Genomic DNA, 19017 nt, shown 5'->3' with positions numbered 1-19017 from the left:
TCTGGAAAATTCATTTCGAGAATCCATTGGCCATTTAATTTTTTCGATAGCCTCTCTCAGCACCCTGTGGAGCTGCTGCTCGATTTTACGACAATATGCTGACGCTATTAACGGTTCGCCTTGCGAGATCATGGAGCACATTGAAAAGTAGCCTGCTTGAGAACAGCTTGGGTTTATTAACTATACCGTAAGCTTATTTTCTTGCTAATGGCCGAGAATGGCCTTCCTACCCAGTATTGTTTTAAAGAGCATTGCTACCAGCTGCCCAGCGCTGTTGTTTCTCTTTCTATTTTTTCTTGTGTTAAAAATGAAAACATAGCATTGAATGCCATGCAGACATGTATACCCAATCAGCTGTCTTTTTTTGCCATTGGGGAATACAAACAAAGCAATTTGATTATCGACATTTTGCACAGACACTCGCTTCATAAACAGTACTTTTAAACTTAATCCAATCATACGCATTTGTCTTTATAACAGCGAGGTTAAGCAAGTCGGCTTTCTTTCAGATAGCTATACATATCTCATTCTTTTGGATATCTCATCTTATGATCCTTTTTGTCAGTTGCTTTCATGTGCGATCGATATTTTGTAGCAACTAAGAATAGAATAAAACATTAGAACCTAGGCACCTACTTTAGGTTCATGTAAGAGTAATGTAAGATTACAGCCTCAAGGTCAGTCTCCTTTCTTTAGAAATTTCTTTAGATATTTGGCAACAAAAGCTGGTGGTAGGTTACATGAAAGGCAATATACAGACGTTTTAATCAATGGAAAGAAGGATGAAAAATGTTTCTGTTATGGAAACCTCAGAATGATTTTGTAATTACCCAGTATTCATGACAGATTCAATCAAAGCTAAACGTAGGAAGCTGAAAGACATTGGACAGTCCTGCGTGATCAATTTTTAAAACAATAGCAAATTATTTACAGTTCTATTCCTTCATTTCAGCTTCAATAAACGGTTATTGGTGTTCGGTTATTTGTGTTGGGTTATTTGTGTTGGGTTATCGTTAATCGGTAATTGGTAATCGGTGATCAGTAACCGGTAATCGGTAATCGGCAATTGGCGATCGGCTTCAATGACTTTACTTTCCATTTCACCAAAACTATTTCATATAAATTATTTTTCATCAGCAGTTTCATATCTATAATGAAAAATTTCTCTTTATCTTTAGGACCAATTTGTGACGTCACCCAAAAAAGAATTCGGGATACATTACTTTGGACCGCATAACCTGAAGGAACACCATGAAATACCTCTAAACAACCAAAATCAGCTGATATTCTAGAAATTTGGTAAAATATGGACAATAAGAGTTGCCAAGTTTGCTAACATTTTGTTGTCCAAATCACAGCGATTTGAATGGAAAGAACCTGTGCACACGAGGCACTATCTCAGCCAATTTGTAACATGTGTAACTTAATACCGAACACGGTATCACAAAACTGGTCACGATAGCGGTAACAGAAAGATTTAGCCCGGTAATATAGAGATAAATTTTGATTGGACTTTGTAGTATTGTATAATTTTCACAAATATCTAGAAACTGACTTTCTAAAATCTGCCTTTCTAAATTGCCATTGTAAACATACTCGTCTAAGCTCTGCAAGACTAGTGTCACGAGCAGACTCATTTTTTATTCCCATATGTAAAACCATTGCAGAGAAGCTGCATCGCAGTTAAGTCCACTTAGAAGAACGTTTTTTGTGTGCTTTGTAGAAAATTATTCTGCTGATCAAGCAGAAGAAACTCCACCTAATGCTGATCAAGCAGAAGAAACTCCACCTTATGCTGATCTCCTTGAAAATAGGGAAGTGTTCATATGTACGTTTCTCTTAATCCGAACGCGAAATTTCGCCAGCGCAGAAACATGAACTTCAATCCTATGAAATGATGGTCTTAGGCACACCATACCTTAATTTACCTATAGATTATCGCAACATCCTTGAGTTTTATGGGTGTCCCCTTTTCAGGCTGGACTTTATAAAGCGTTGATATAATAAATGAGATGGCAAAACGAAAGACTGGGGAAAAGTTTCCTTTTTGCAAGAATCCTTTTAGTAGGCCAGGTGCAAAGTTGCCTGTCGTGTGAAATTTCTCGTCTCGTTTTAAACAGTAGGCCTAACCTTCAATTGCCTTTATTGTTTTTTAAGCTATTGTCTTTAGTCATACTGCTGCACACTTGATAACTAATTAGATATAAAACTTACAAAGGCTCACCAGCTTTTAACCTTTCGAGAGGCACCTGATCGACAATTTCTAGTAGCTCTGCAAAAAGGCCATACATTTTCAAAAAGACATGACCAATTCAAATTTCCTTCAATTGACTACAACCGTATTAAATCGACTGCCGTCTAATCCCATGTGACGGTTGGCAAGCATATGAGCAGCTCTCTCGAGACAGGGTCCATTATCAACGGGGGCTGAACACGTGGAAATGCCATTGCTTGATGCACAATTATTGTCAGGTTCGTTAAGGGAATGCAAACAATTGATTCTAGGCCTTTAGGTTTTAGCACACAATACAGCCACATTCAAGTTCTAGATGGTAGGCCTCGTTCTAAATAAATTTTGACAAAAGAGGCGATTTTGCTTTATCACAAGGGATCCGGAGGCTATATGATGCAAATCAAGTTTTTCAAGACTTTGACATGAAAATTAGTAAAAAGCATACAGCTTTCAAAATGCAGAACCTTGTCTGTGTAAGAAGAATCTTCTGCATATAATGCCTTGGTGCCTTCATTCTTATTAATGCTCTCCTTTTAATCACTGCCAAAGTGTTCCAGCAGTAGTGCCTTACGGCGAATCTTTGTCAAATCAGGCAAGGTTTATTCGAACAGATCTAAAAAATTTTATCCAATTTGACTTACAACCTTGCACCTTGTTCTTTTGATCATTTCTGTTGGTAACTCGTCGTTCTAGAAAGTTGGTGGCGGGTGATTGGATAAATCGACTTTTATGCAACAATGTCACATTCCAATGGGTAATGGTCGCAAGAATAGCATGCACTGCAGAAAACATCAACGCTAAACTTGGAATGAACAAAATTTCTTGATTAAATCATAATGTTTCTTCTTGCTATGCAGTGGAAAGCTTGACATCAAAGTAAGGTGCTGAGTAAATCCTAACTAAAGATAAATTTTGTTTTGATTTTCATTAGATTATCTTCCCTGCTTGAAAAGAATTTCCTGAAAGATCAGTTTGAACTCAATTACGTGCTTTAGAATTGGAATCAATATTTAGTAAATATGATTTTTAAAGTTAACGAAACCAATTGCTCTTTACAATTGATGACAATAAATCCATTCTCCCGGTGATTATCATGGCCGGCCAGTCAGGCCTCGTCTAAAGCTTAGGGTCAAGGCACCAAATCGTAGGCATTTACCTGTTTTTTTATACAGGTCTTTGGTTTCTGGTCCAGCTATGGATCCACTAGGCCTTGGGAAACGAGAAGAATAAATAAGCGTAACGGGTTTTATCAACAGGCAGGCAGCAGAAAGAATCTGTTCTTAGCAAAGCAAATCTCGCTTACATGCATTTTAGCAAAGTAAATCTTTCGTTTCAGGGCCGAAAACCATTCATTTAACCGTGAGCCGGGCAAAGAGCAATCAAAGAAACCACAGGATTAAGGAAGAATGGATGAATCGCAAGACAAAAGCAAATTGATGTATAAAACTCTGGTTGATTTTAATATGCTAATCTTTAAATAAAGGTACAGGCTACAGCAGACAATGTCGATTTAACAGTTTCTCTCGATTCTCATACATACTAACAACATTTCAATCATATTCACTGTCTTATAAATTATATTTACTAAATATTTACGCTTGGAGCTTAGCTCAGGAAAAATATTAGAATCAGAGAAAATATCAATGCATCATTTTACTTGATTCAAAACATTAAATTTTATTTCTTGGATGCAAAAAAATTTGAATTGTATTAAATAAATAGTGGATCATGAGAACAGGGTCTGTGACCAGCCAACTGCCCCCACCAGCCAATTATATAAATATGAAAACCTTCTCTCTGAAAACAGCCAAATCAAGGCCTGGTCAGAAAGTGGGTACTTAAATTCTTTTGGCATCATGGGACTGCTAATTTTTCCAAACATCACCTGGGTAACCAGCTGAAAATGGTATGTACAAAAGTCTATTAATAAATCAAATAACTTGATTTTTCTCTAAATCGACTTGAATGTCACAGTAAAACTTCTTCATTTAATCTTTATACGTTGCAAGAGACTGGGAACTACCCACCATAAGCTTGAAAGGAATCAGCGCCTGAGACTTGGTCTTCTGGGGAAGTTGTTATTGGAAATTCAAAAGTAGAAATTTTCAGCTATTCAACAATTCAGCAATGATACATCTCAGAATCTTTTAGACTTTTATTTAAAACTAATCAGTAAAACTTTCTTATTTTCACGGTGTATGTAGCATCATCTAGTAAATAAAATACCACGAAGTTATTCGCATTTACATTTCTGATACAATAAATTAATCTTCATTTGAGTCATTTTTACAATGAGCAATATGCTGTTTCAGTTCTCCGCGCTTGCTAAACGACCGTTTGCAGTATCGACATCTGTATGGCTTTTGATCGGTATGGGAGTGCATATGAAATTTCAGGTTTGAAAGCTTGTTGAAGGACTTCTTGCACACGTTGCATTCATACGGCTTTTCTCCCGTGTGTATAAGGACATGATTCCGCAAATTGCCTTTCTGGTGAAAGCCTTTTCCACATACATTGCAAGTAAACTCTTTCACATTACTGTGTGTTCGTAAATGTGTCTTCAAAGTCGAGGATCTGCGAAAATCATAACAAAATTAAGATAGAACAGAATTTTCTGTGCTTCACAACGTGCAGTTCAAATCCCGTCATGTTAACATTCTACTAAACTGACATATAGAGCGTAAGAAGAAATATGAGCCAATGTGCTTTATGAGTGGGAAGGTAATAGGCGTGGCCAATAAGACCGCGCCCTTAATCTCATTTAACTGCTATTGGCATTTAACCAGACTTGAAAGGATATGTCCACTACCTACCCACTGCATTTTTATCAGTTTCTTACAGAATCATGTAGGCAATGCTTTGATAAAATGGGGGGGGGGGGGTATTTTTCTCACACCTCCTTGTCACAGATTATCTCCATCGAAATTAAAATTAGCATAAATTTTGGCTTCTTCTGCCTAGTCGTATTGGTTCGAGCATGTATTCTATTTTTCTTATCCAGTTACAGGCAGTCTCAGCCTTCTTTCCACAGGCAAAACAGCTCTCCATATGTTCGTGATGACGTCAAACTAAGTTAATGGCTTTCCATTGAGAAAATATACGCTCAAGCACGGTGAAGCGTCAGCTAAAACTGAACCTTTTATCTACCAAACGTGACAATATCTTTAACTTGGTAGATAAAAAGCAAAAGAGAAACTACAGATTGCTTTTCAAAGGTCCCGAGAAAATGGATAAAACGGAATTTCTTATCGAATCATGAAAAAACACTTCACACCAACCAATGTTTACTCAACTTTGCTCCATACGGCCAATTTGTTTTACAGAAACGCGCGCGTAAGCTGAAATATTGTATTTTATCTACGATTCAAAGGCAAAAAAGCAAACAGTTTTTAAGGCGCAAAATCTATGTATTTGGCTTTTTTCAGACGTTCAGCGCTCATATTGCGTAGGCCTTTGTCATTGTTTCCGATAAAGGTACACAGCTGAAATTAGCTTTTTATTGCAGTTTAACTGTCATTGTCTTAGACTGTCAAGGGATAGGGTGTCGTGCTCAAGAGGTACTTAAGAGTGAACTGGGCTAAATATTTCAGCTTTTAGAGGACTAGGGGAAATGGCAAATGGCAAGGGTATTCGGAAATTCACTGTGCATTCTACACTGCTCAGAGTGTCTAATTTCGCATTTGTACTGTACTATAGCAACAAAAAATGCTTATCTAGAAACTGCCTTCTCACCTGTTAAATGATTTCTGACAGACATGACATCTATGGGGTCTTTGACTGGTATGAATTATTTTATGGCGGCAAAGTGTGCTGGATAATCGAAATCCTTTGCCGCATGTTGGGCAAACGAAGGGTTTCAATGTGGTGTGGGACGGCATTTTGCGGTGAATGTTTAAAGTGTACTTGGTCTTGAAAGTTTTCTCGCATTGATTGCATTGGAACTGAGGCTTGTTACCGAATTTTTCACTTTCAACATCATGATGATGATGATGCCGTATTAAACCATTTGGTGCAGTTTTCATTAGGTACTTTGCCTCTTCTTCCTCTTCATCAATACATAAAGGGCTTTCGCTGTTATTGTTGTTGTTTTCGTTGCTGTTGCTGCTAGCACTACTACTGCAAGTTGAGGTGCTGTTGTTGTTGTTGTAATCGGCTTGCCATTCAAGTTCCGAATCGCCTTCGTCTTCATCAGAGTCGTGTGACGTGTTATTATGAGTGACACCTAGCCCAGCCCATGGTTTGGACGAAAGATGCTTTGTTAATGTAATTCCTTGTTTGAATTCGAGCAGCCGGTACCTTTCTAGTTCACCTTCCCGAGAACATTTCTCTGACAGGACACCCCTCGATGTTACTAGAAAGTCACCAAAGTAAGGACGAGCACCATATTTTCCCATGTACCGTGTCTGTGCTAATTCTTTGACGTCCCGGTAAGCAAGGCAATCTGACTGGCAGCAATATTCTTGAGGGTTTACTTTTCTTTTTTCTAAATACACCTGGTTGTCTTCAGTGACATGACCTAAAAATAAGATCAAATATCTTAACTAGAGGGAAAAATTGTCTTTATGTTGAGTGATGAAGCAAAATCTAATAGTGGCGATGGCAAGAATAATGTGTGAATGTAACAACCGCTTTAATGATCACCTGAAAGTCTTTGTAAAGAAGAAATCAGCTAAAACAGAGAGGGGCGACTACCGGAGGGAGGGGACACTTATTTCATCTGTATCGGACATTTCGTTCAGCTCCAGGGGACAATGAAAGCTGCCTATGTACTTCATATTACACATCACTGACCAAAAATATCTTAGGAATACGTTTCTAGCTCTCTCTCTCTAATTTTTGAAGTAGATTAAACTTTAATGCAAATTATAAGTCTTCTGTCACTTAGTATAGAAAGGATTCATTTTCGATCTTTTGAACGACATAAATAAAGGGACGTTGATTTGAAGAAGAACAAATTAATTTTTTTAAGTTGCTGGCTACGGAAGAACTTGGGTAGTAACATACAAAGCAGATAAGACGGAGTTATTAACAAGGCTGTTAGTGCCTTAGGAAAGATTCGATAGAGCGAATAAGTGCTAAATTTTCATATGAAGCAAAAGATCCAAACTCCAAGATTTCCTTCAAAATGAAAACATTCACAAATTGTAAAGATTTGTACCAAGTCATCCGTTTAAAACAAGAGAAATTTATCTCAAAAGCTACACCCATAGCAGGAATCTTCGAGGAAAACAAAATTAACCTTGATTCAAAACAAAAATCTTGCGTTAAAATGCTTCACCCAAAGAAAAAGGATCTTTATCGTGTAGAAAGCAAATGACTTAATACGAAGCAAGAAAGTTTTCACTCAAAAGCTTTCTTCAAGCTGTTAAGATGTGAAAAAGATACGCATGAGCACAAAACATACAGAACGATAGATTATTTTCTACACAGAGAATGGCCTGTATTATAAAACTCTATGTAGATGACTTGAGCTAATGCTCCTGCGCATAATATGTTCCTGCGCATAAGACTCTACATAAGCAAGAATCTTTGAGAAAAAAAACTCATTTTCATTAAAATCATGAAAACTTCATTCAAAAGTTTCACCAAAATAATTTTCACTATGCAGAAAGAAAAATTTAGCTTGATGCGAAACAAGAAATTCTTCACTAAAAAGCTCCCAAAAAAGGAAGGCGTTTTAAGGAAAACCAGGTTCATCTTGATTCGAAACGGAAACATTGTCAATTCATTCGAATGAAATAATTTCTACTTTGACGCGACGAAAATCTTAACCTAGACACATCCCTCAAATGAAGAATCCTCCAGCAAAACCAACTTATTGTGATTCGAAACAAAAATAGCACTACATAAAACTTTACCAAAGCAGGAATATTTAGTAAAAAAAATTATGTAGAAGAAAAACCAAAGCTTTCACGAGAAAGAACATTCCAACAAAAAGATTCGTCTGACAACTCAAAATCACCCTTTCTCGAATAAAATTTTTTTTCTTCATTATTGATCTTGTGAGGAAAATTATGAACCAAACTTGTTTTTCTTCGAATATTTTACAGCTGGTTGGTCTGAAAAGGAACTGGCGGCTGCAGGAATATTATTCAGGGGAATGAGGGTTTTATCCTTTATGTCGCAAAAAGATCTTGTTGATACCAGAATAACATCTGCTTGTCTAAGCATGGCTAATTCTCCGTTCGAGCTTAAAAAGCACGCACAATTTACAAACCTGGGCTAGACTGATTAAAAGGATGCGTTGCCAAACGTGCAAACGAAAAATTTGGCTGCTAATGTATGCTCTGGCGAACAGATGGGAGCCAGGTTGGCGATGGCTTGAAAGTGGCCTAAAATTGATACTGTGCCGCTTTAGAATACAAGATTTGGTCTGTCACAGTTAAATAACAGTGATATTGATGGGAATTCATTGCGATTCAAGAGAGCGTTGACTTTAATACCGGCAGGTGCTCGGGTTACGTTTGGTGTACTGCCTGTAGGCTGTTCTTTTTGTGTTTTGAAAAATCGCGATGAATATTTCATGATCACAAGTATGTTTAATGATTTCTCTTGTAAAGTCCTACAAAACTGATTTGGGAAATGTCGAAATTGTGTCTACTGTCTGAATCAATGATTGTACACGGTGGAAATTTTGTAGAATGGATTTGAAACACGTCATTTTAAAATGTCGAGGAATTTTGGACTCGGGGCATTGTTTAAAGAAGGAAATTGGGTCTGGGGCCAGCTTTACATAGTGATGAAATTCCTATGTATATATGCATATAAGATACTCGGCATAGAATGAAAGAAAAGGGCCTAACCTGGTTGGGCATCAAGCAGGGTGATTTCTCGCAGTATTAAGAGCAGAATTGACAACGCAACTTAGAGCCAAAATATAAAGGCATGAAATTCAATAGCTTTTGCCAGTCAGATATTGATCTAGCAATTTTGTTTATAAGACCTCGTGTAAAGACCTTTCTTTTCATTTGTTTTCTTGAATGATTTAGTGTTTTGCAGTTTGGTCATCGTCCGGTGTTTTGCTCGTCATTGCCTCAGAAATAAGCATTTTTCTGCAGGAAAGCCCTTAAAAGAATCCAAGCTCTAAGATGTTCAAAGGTTAAGAAGCCATTGTGCTAATCACCCTTAAGAAAATCCTCGAAAATGGTTCCTTTAAAGACTGGGTAGAAACAATTTTTCCACGATAAAGTGATCATTTCTGATTCAATTGAGACATATAACAGAAACAGGAATTCTTGCAACTGATTAGGTGTACAGCTTTACGTTATGTTATGATATATTTTTGAGAAATTTTTCTTTCTTAAAAGTACCTCTTTAGCACTTCGCATTCAACAAATCTTTAAGAAATATTTAGGACTATAATTACCAAAAATAAGAAACTGGGTACAAAATCTGAGCGGAATATAGTTTCAAATAAAGAAATGCATGCAAACAAAATCCACCGGGTTTAACTTTCAAAATTCAGCTTTATTCAAAAACAAACTTTTTGAGCCAATCTGGTTCTAGAAAAAATTGGGATTATGTGCTGAGAAACAAACTGTTTTGCTATGATTAAAAGAGACAATATTCTATTGTCTAAAACAAAGAGATTTTACTAGTGCTGAAGGGGCAATTGCCCCATAAATGGTACGCTTAAAGGCTCGGATTGGATTTGTCAAGGGTATACTTCTATTCAAAGAAACCGTGCTTGGTCGTTCTAGTTCCCAAAATATGTCTTAACGCTAGATGAAACGAATATTCACTAAGACATGCTCATTTAAACTGGGTTGAATCCTTGGGATTTAACGGTACCTCATATTTGGAGTTTTGTGCGGCACTAGAAAGTAAAGAATTCACGGGGAATTGCGGCTTCAGAAGATCATAGAAAATTTACGATTATTCGACGGAAACAGGAAGAGAGACACTGAATCCCAGTTTTAAGAAGCTTGTTTATCTCTCGCAACATTTTATTGACTAAAATTCCTTTCACGCAGCACTGGAAACAAGTGAATAACATGGATAAGATGAAATATCCAACAAAATGATCTCAAGTATTGTCAGCAGCTCAACGGCTGCTCGATTAAAAATTTAAATCTACACGAGAAAGTTTTATTTTTTTCCCAGACAAGCAAGTTGATCGTAAACACTGCAATGCAGAAATGATCTTGAGTAATGTGGGTTTGGAGCAAGAAATACCTATGTAGCTACATTCGGAAGGCAGGAAATAAAATAAAAAAACATTAATTGATGCATCACATAAAAGTTTTTAAAATGCTCAGTTCTAACTATCTCAGTGCTTATTCAAGTAATTCTCTCCCGCATTATTCAAGTAATTTTATCAGAAAACATTTGCAGACCATCATTTTACATTACTTAGTCTTAAATTGCAACTCGCTCGCTTTAATGATGTTGAGCATCGTTTACAACATACACAATTAACCCTATACTGCATCTTCATATTCAAATATAGAAAGTTCAAATAGACGAATTATTTCCACAAGACACTCTTTGAATCTGTAATTGAGGCGCTCGATTTCGGACACCGTAATTAAGCCATATCTGATACTTTTAAGTTTAAAAATTGACTCTATAGATATCTTACATGCCACTTCACGGCAACTCGCACTGCCAAATGAGCAATTCAATTAAAATTGCCTCAGGTGTTATAATACCGCAGTTTGGTTCAAAAATTTTCGATGTGACGTCTTATAAAGATTCCTTTTCTATGATATTGCCTCCTTAAAGTGAGACCATGTGATGCAGACAAAAAATTCATAAAACTTCTTCGGGAATAGACGAAGCTAAAAACTATTGTCAGCATCGAATGGCTGTTCTACTCACTTGCTCGAAAAGGCATACAGACAACTACGTTATGCCTTCATCACTTTCGTACTCGCAATTTCAGCCAAACTACCTTGTGAAGAGTTCCGAAAGGCTCGTAGAAGAAGATTTCATACGAAACAAAACAACACAACATCCTTATTTCTTTCCTGTTGTGATGAATATATGAAATAGGTGAGATACTAAAGATTGCAGCTTTTTATGGCAATAGTTAACTGCTGCTATCTCGAAGAATAAAATTGCATCGTGTAATGCCCATCGAAAGTATGATGTAAACTAGCAACGGACGAAAGGAGTTTCCGTTTCTGTTCGCTGCAACGACGCAAAGCAATTTTGAGCCGGATGATTTGTTACCAAAAAATGCATTGCAAGCAATTTCGGATCAAGTAGGGGACTTGAGCCTTAAATTTAGTAGCGAAATGTTTTCAAGTCTCTATTCCATTTAAATGAAAAATTAGGAAAATATCAGGTAGATGCTACTGAGTGAAGAGTTAATACAACAAACACTGGAAAGTGCTCAAAGGAAACAAAGGAATTACAAAATCATATTCTATGTTGATGATTTCTTCACTTTTTGCAAGAACGTAACAACATGGTTGGCTCCTGTAAGTTTCAGCATTATTTCTTGTCATTTTAAGGGCTATCCAATTGATAAAAAAACTTGGATGCTTGATTTTAAGTTAAACATTCATTTATTAAATTCATCAAAGTGCATTACGAGAGAATGTAAATTCATTGTCATGTCTAGAAACCAAGACAGTGAGCTCATTTTATTTGAATGAATGTCTGTAACAAATTCTTGCACTTACCTGAAGAAACGCTTTTCTCATCGTGCTCTTTGCTGTTACCCAGTCGCTTAACAAGAAACGCTCTTGGCATCTTGAGTCAATCTTTTTGCACCTTTGGTTTGAGGTGTGGGATGCCAATGGATGACACGAAAAATATTTACACTGTCGAGAAAGTTCTTTGGGAGAAAAGGGCGGATGATGACAAACGCAATGAAGGTATGGATTTCAATGAGCAGACAAAATGCAGTTTTCGTGAGTATGCCGAATCGAATACCACAAGCAAGGCGTCTGTGACTCGAAGGTCTTCTTCTATGCGAATCCACCACTGGCTTGTAGGTTAAACTCCAAATTCTATTAGTTGAACAGTGGAAGGAGTTGTAGTTGAAACCAAAATGTTGAAGTGCCAGGCGTCTTTGAAACTTCGTATGGGTGAAACCAAACAAAAAAGCGTCAGGAACACAAAAAATATCGTCAGCTACAAATAGCTAAAATGCTTGTACCCACACTGTATCGTTTTTCCAGCGATAGAGAAATAGCTTTGGTTGTGTTCGAAGAACGTTTGCTCTCAGAGTTATTTCTTCAGAGATCGGTAAGGAAAAGGCCTTATGCTAACAGCTCGACGTTTGCAGACGCGCATTTCCTGATCTCAATGTACACATCCTTATACGATCAACTTAAAGCACCTATATTTGATGGAATTTAATAAAATTCACCATATGTCCTTCTGCTTATAATAAAACTTCATCAATTATTCACGTAAAGTCTAACATTTCAAAAAACTTAATCTAGCTATCTGCGTGATGCGAGCAGAGTTTTCGAGCCATTGTTTTCAGAACAATGCAGTATGCACAAGATGGTTGGGTCTTTAACAAAACGCCTTGCGCACTTTTGATTGCTGTTATAAAACCGCCTTTGCTTCCGTATCATTTCCCAAAGCGACGTCAAAAGCGGTGATGTGCTCTCTTCATTGATTAAGTGAATTTTCTATTCTAGTTAACTGATGGCATTTATGCCGAGTCAAATTTAAGGAAACACTTTGCACGTCACCTGACACAAATGCTTCGTCTAGTCAGGAGTGGAGAAAAGACGGGGTAGATATTTCAGAGTTCTTAGTAAAAAGCTCTAGGTTTTTGCTGTAAATACGACTAAACCGGCTGTGTGGCCTGGGGACGAGTGATGTAATACTATGGCTAGGGTCACAGCTGTCAGCGGGGCGCGTTTTGCAAACAAATGCTTTGATGAGTAAAAGAATAGAGATTACACATTTGTTCTTTAAAATGTAGAGATATATCGTCCAATGAATCTCACCGTTCTATGAGTTTTCTTATTCAATTTTTTTAGGGAAATGAACAAGCTAACAAGGCACTATGATATATATATATAAATATATATGACCATACATAAGCAAATAGTCATTGACATTAGAGAAATGTTTAAAATATGGAACAAAGTATGGAGTATAAAATAGACGGGAAACTTTAGACTATGTAATCAAGATACTTATACTCATGAAAATTGTTTTAAAAATTTGCCAACCCATCAGAAAGAAGGAAAGGGAATGTTTTATGTCATGAGTTAACATAAATGTTTAGCGTGTATATTTGAGTTAGCAGATGCCTCTCCCTGGGCTGGCGCTAGGGAAGGAATGTATGGGCTGAGTTCCCTTAACGGATTATGTTAACCTTCGCGGGGAGGCAAATCTCTGATCTGTGAAAGCAAGGAAGGATTTGCTTTAGAGAGAATAAATTAGATTGCAAAAATGCTTTAAATTCTGCCCCATTTGGGAAAGGGACTGAGCTCTGGCAGCCTCCTTGAGACATCATAAGCAGACAATTCGGTTGTTAATTGACTTTTCCTACGATATTCCTACTGTTATCTAAAGAGTGATGTCCATAAAGTGAGTACAATCTTAAATGCACTAGGTAATAAACAGCTTAAAACAATGTGCATGCAAAGCGAAAACTAAATTAAATCGGCTCTAAGGATGTTCTACATTTGAATACTTCATTTCGACATAATAACTCTGATGAATACTTATTGAGGCTCCCAATTCAGGGGGCAAACGAAACGTTTAATAGAAAAGTTTGGGGCTAACTTAAAGGGTGACATTTTCTTTTGCATATCATGGTCTCATCGAGTCCCGGGGCGATAGAGAGGACCAGCTTTTCAAATCACAATTTAGTCTGGAACTGACATGTTAGCTGTATTATCGCAGCAACCCCCCTTCCCCCCAACACACACACACACTCCTAATTAGCACCAATGATTTGCAGCATTCACAATTCCTGTGTCATATCAATCAACATTTATCGACGGTTTAGAAACTTCAATGCTTGAATTCTAAAAATGCTGGACATAAAATTCATCCTTTTGTTAAGGAGGGGAGGGGGAGAGGGACTTGCTCTTGCCAGCAATTTCCGATAAGAAAGTAGATACAATAGGTTACCATTGGGGGCCTAAACACTAGAAAAATCTTTGAAACCAAACTTTTATTACTTTTATGAAAGACAGCCAATGCTGGCAATCGACACATCTATAAAGAGACAACCGATCGTGATGAAATACTTTTCCTACTAGACATTCCAGAACGTATGTCCCTTAATACTCTTGCAATTTGGAATGAGGTATTCCCTTTCGTGCTGGTCACACTAGCTCTCTCCGGCCCCAATAATTCCCGCCACTCAGACTTGATGTAGCTACTCTGTAAACAACGACCTTTTTTGATGGCACGCAACGCCTCCCCCTGACGGCATGCATACAAAGCAAGTCAAAACTACCTTTACACATGTCACTGTTGCTTCTAAAACTTAGACCTCACCCCTCGTGCAATTTTGGTTTTTATTTTCTCAATACCTTCACACAGCTGTCAGTGATAAATTTTTCATTCTAGGCAAAAAACATCACAATCTAACAACAATGTAATTGGTGGCAAAATCAGTCATTAATGCCGAATCTACCGAGTCAAACCCCAACTTATGCCATTTGGGGGGGGGGAGGTGGGTTGTCGTAAAATTCCAATAAACCGCCTGTAGCACCGCCACCACGTCTCCCGACAGGGCGTCCCCTTATTCTATTTGAAATGGGAATCTGCATAACGCATTTACGTTGATAAGCACGTTTTGCTTTGACCAAATAGGATATGAGAGGGCAAGCCGTTTAGCAACAGCTGTAGTTTGAACGAAAAATGACATAATCTAAGTTACGATGATTAAAAAAAATGAAACGCTAAAAACAAATGCTTTTTTGGTTTTGCTTTTCGAATTAATAAAACTCGAAACTTTAATAAATACACAACGCAACTCCGTAAATATTGACGGCGTTCAGCTATTTCTCTAGCCTCAGAGGTATGTAAAATTCACCCCACCCTTCTAACTCGCGTGGCAAAATGGAAAACAAAGAGTTCACAAAGAGCCTTTTGAATACTAATTGAAGGCTCTAAAAAGGATGGGTTATGGTAGTGTTCGCGTAAAAATTCTACATAAGTGGATGTCTGAAATAAACAAGTGACTTTCGTGCGAAAACCCTTTCCTTATTTTAAACATTTTTACAGCGAAAAGAGCTGAAATATAATCTTAGATCAGGTTCCCTATTAATGCTGCCAAGAGCGAAAGCTACAACCAATGGAGCCTTAATTCTTACCGTCTGTTGCAGGCTTTAAAAAGGTGATAAAAAATTGGATGGGTTAAATGTGCAAGTGCAAAAACTGCTCATTTTAATAGTATCGGTATTAGTGAATATAAATAAGTTAAATTTTCTTTTAATATCTTTATGTATTTTTCATTCTTTCAAGGATTGTTTGACTGAATTACCTTTTATATATGCCACTGTAAAAAAACCAACTGTGAAGAATTGGAAAATGATAATTATCTGAACAAGAGTATATACGCCCTCATGGCGAATGAATTCTTCAGCGAACTAATATTCCAGCGAATTTGGCCAACACCCTGTTAATCAAATTCGATCCTAATCTACTGCACGCTTGTAGATGAGGACAAAAAACATCGCCAAAGGACAAATGCCTGGAAAGAAAGAAGTGTGTGGTCCGGAAACATACAGTAAATTGCGCATTCGGCGAAAAGGGTATCATTAATACCCGGTAAAATGAGTAAACCCGGTTGAACAATGTCTCTGCACTCTCTGTGTAGTGAAAATTATAAGCTACATGTATTAGCGACGGGGGTAATATAGGCCAGGATTTGACACAGTTGACAGAAAATATCAGAAACATACATCTTTAGGACATGAACAAAGATAAAATTCATTACTAATATAAAACTCACTGATTGAGAGCTAAAGGGAAACAACTATGTTGGGCTTGAAGTTGATGGATGAGTGGGAAGTGAAGAGTTTAAGGGTTTAAAACGTCTACCTAACCGCATGCTTGTTATGATTGCATTCGCTGAGGATGTTATTAAAGTGCCATAATTATGACCACTTTCGAAAAATGTATAATCATTACTGTTTATTATTTATTCATAACTACTCTTGACTTAATAAAATATTAAACAATTAAGATGAATCATACTTTATTTCTATTCATATTGTTTACAATTCATATTTTCATTCCCCAGGTTTTAATAGGCAACAACGGCATCGAAAACTGATTCGGCAATGAAAGCAACTAAGGAAATCTTTGTGTTTAAGTAAAGATTGTACCATTGGCAAACTTAAACCCTTATTTATAGCAAATAGTATCCTTATGTACAGTCAATCAGCCAAATTGAGCGCAAGATATTATTTTGCAGTTAAACGGATGTATATCAAGAAACCTGTGATGCAATTAATTAAATGTAAGCTACAAATGCTCATCATAAGATTCTAAATATATGAACCAAAGTACTAGAAACATAAATTTCATAAAAATGCTTTGGTTCCAATGGCTTTGTATTCTTGCTTCAAAGAGATTAAATGAATTACCATCCATCGCCAGCAAGATCGAGATTTTTTTCTAGACAATTAAACTGGAAGGATTACTTGTAGCGGAGACCAAGAAAAAGAGACGAAGGAAAAATTCACGTTGTTATGTTCACGTGTGTTGGCCTAAAAATAAGGGTTCGATGTTCAAAACGCAACAAAAAGCTCACAAAATATCAAAAAAGCACATTGGGCGTGAACATTGCAACGCATATTATAAATTGCAAATATTTTGACAATTATGGCGGCGTCCAAAGTCAGGATCACAGATACAGACGGAGGATACAAACACAGTTGTCTGCACACCTTCACTGTTTCCCATGGTCCACGCACCTAATGCTAGCGGAAAGAAACATTTGCGAGAAACACCTTGCTAATGCTGGGATAAAACAAGCTTTTTGCTTGGCAAATGTGTAAGTCACTTGCTATCCTAATTAAATGATAATCCTGGCTTGAGAAATGAATTTGAAAACCTATGAGTGGTGATATGAGAGGATATTCTTTGGTACGAAACGAGCAAATGCTCACACATCCGAAACTAGCACCTTATCACAAGCGACTACCATGTCTATCAATAGGCAATCAGTCATATCACAGCGATCATCGCGTCTATTAATAGGCAATCAGTCATATCACCAGCAATCACCATGTCTATCAATACACAATCATTCATATCACAGCGATCATCGCGTCTATCAATAGGCAATCAGTCACATCAAAACTCCTTTTGTTAACCAGATACAAAAAATCATCTCTTTGATGCTCTTTGATGTAGAGGGAAAAGGAAGAAAAGCGTGAAACTTGTCGCAATAGTTCTTGTCTACCCAGAGTTGATAGATCATTACCAGACTATTCAGCCAAATCAACTTAAAAGTTCGGCCAAATTTGGCCAAACAGATATCAATATGAAAATAGAACAATAGACGGATGGTCACAGAACAATAGACGGATGGTCACAGAACAATATACGGATGGTCACAGAACAATAGACGGATGGTCACAGAACAATAAACGGATGGTCACCGAACAATAGACGGATGGTCACAGAACAATATACGGATGGTAACAGAACAATATACGGATGGTAACAGAATAATAGACGGATGGTCACAGAACACTAGACGGATGGTCACAGAACAATATACGGATGGTCACAGAACAATAGACGGACGGTCACAGAACAATAGACGGATAGTCACAGAACAATAGACGGATGGTCACAAAACAATAGACGGATGGTCACAGAACAATAGACGGATGGTCACAGAACAATAGTATGGTCAGGCTGAGAACAACCCCTGGGCAAAATATGTTCAAGATTTAATTTCTTAGTAAAATTTTTGTTTTGGTCAGACAAGTTCAGCTTCGGCCAAATGAAATTGCAAATTCAGCCAGATTTGTCAAATTTGGCCAAAAAATGGCCAATATATCAACCCTGACGCATACCGGTAAATATTCCAACACGAATTCCATGGAATTTTGAATCTATTTTTAGAATACCAGGGTTTATGTCTTATTGTCTATAAATTCTCTTTAAATCATGCTTACATCAAGAATGCACAGTAGCAGTCCGGATAACAAGTTACCGAAGGACTTGCAAAACTGGGTTACAAGAAAGCTCCTCATCAAGAAGCAGACAATCGATGTTTGTCTTTCATTCTATCTTAATGAGACAGAAAAAAATGAATTTCGATGGCTGCATTAACTAGTCTAAAAAAGCTTTAAGATCCGGAACAATTTTAAAATACCGACACCAAACAGATCCGGTATTCAAATCCTGATCTGGAATTACTTCTCCAGTAGTTTCAACCGAAACAACTGTCATGCTAATTGTAAATCAAATGACAAAATGAATATTTTTATCCAAGAAGAGTTTTGAAAACAAGACTGTGGCACATAGGATGGCTTTAACTGCTAGCCCCAGTTTTTATGAGATTAAAGCATTTAATGAATTACTCCGGTCTTCATGCCTTCAAAGCTTAGAAATCAAATCATCAATATAGTTTTATCCACAACTTCCCAAACTTCTAGGCTACAGTACCATAAAGATACCTAGCGCTATCCTATTCTATCAGATTCTATCAGCAACCCCCTGATAGCATTCTCATTGGCTTGGAATTTAAATAAAAAATGATTATCAGAAACGGGTGAGCATACTGAATTTGCCACCGCGCACTCAAAGCCGCTTCTTTTGATTCGTAAAGATACATAAAAATGTTCACTGAAATAAAATGGCCGAAAACATGCTTGCGACTTTGCTGA

The 19017-nt window shown here is 37.1% G+C and overlaps 1 protein-coding gene across 2 annotated transcripts; it reads right to left on the bottom strand.

Moving 5' to 3' along the window:
- Positions 1 to 221: 221 nt before the first annotated feature.
- LOC135694548 (uncharacterized) lies at positions 222 to 18913 on the bottom strand. 2 transcript variants are annotated; one of them, XR_010517177.2, is made up of 4 exons: positions 11863 to 18913; positions 5966 to 6749; positions 1790 to 4807; positions 222 to 1759 (listed from the first exon to the last, which is right to left on the bottom strand). XR_010517177.2 is itself a non-coding variant. In XM_065213344.2 (3 exons), the coding sequence occupies exons 1-3, from the start codon at positions 11930 to 11932 to the stop codon at positions 4498 to 4500; spliced, it is 1164 nt and encodes a 387-aa protein (XP_065069416.2). In that variant the 5' UTR covers positions 11933 to 18913; the 3' UTR covers positions 222 to 4497. The 2 variants fall into 2 exon arrangements, 1 of the variants encoding a protein (XP_065069416.2); XM_065213344.2 differs by having other exon boundaries at positions 222 to 4807.
- Positions 18914 to 19017: the final 104 nt, after the last annotated feature.

The sequence above is a fragment of the Rhopilema esculentum genome, chromosome 8 (genome assembly GCF_057945365.1).
Source record: "Rhopilema esculentum isolate cy_ngs chromosome 8, ASM5794536v1, whole genome shotgun sequence".
In the NCBI taxonomy this organism is placed as follows: domain Eukaryota; kingdom Metazoa; phylum Cnidaria; class Scyphozoa; order Rhizostomeae; family Rhizostomatidae; genus Rhopilema; species Rhopilema esculentum.
Note: the sequence above shows the minus strand (reverse complement) of the source record. Positions and strands in the feature narration are given on the sequence as shown.

Coding starts and splice junctions, on each gene's coding strand:
- LOC135694548 (XM_065213344.2), bottom strand. CDS start 11,932: ATGCCAAGAGCGTTTCTTGTTAAGCGACTGGGTAACAGCAAAGAGCAC. Junction 6,750..11,862: donor TGAGAAAAGCGTTTCTTCAG/GTAAGTGCAAGA, acceptor TCTTATTTTTAG/GTCATGTCACTGAAGACAAC. Junction 4,808..5,965: donor TGTCAGAAATCATTTAACAG/GTGAGAAGGCAG, acceptor TGATTTTCGCAG/ATCCTCGACTTTGAAGACAC.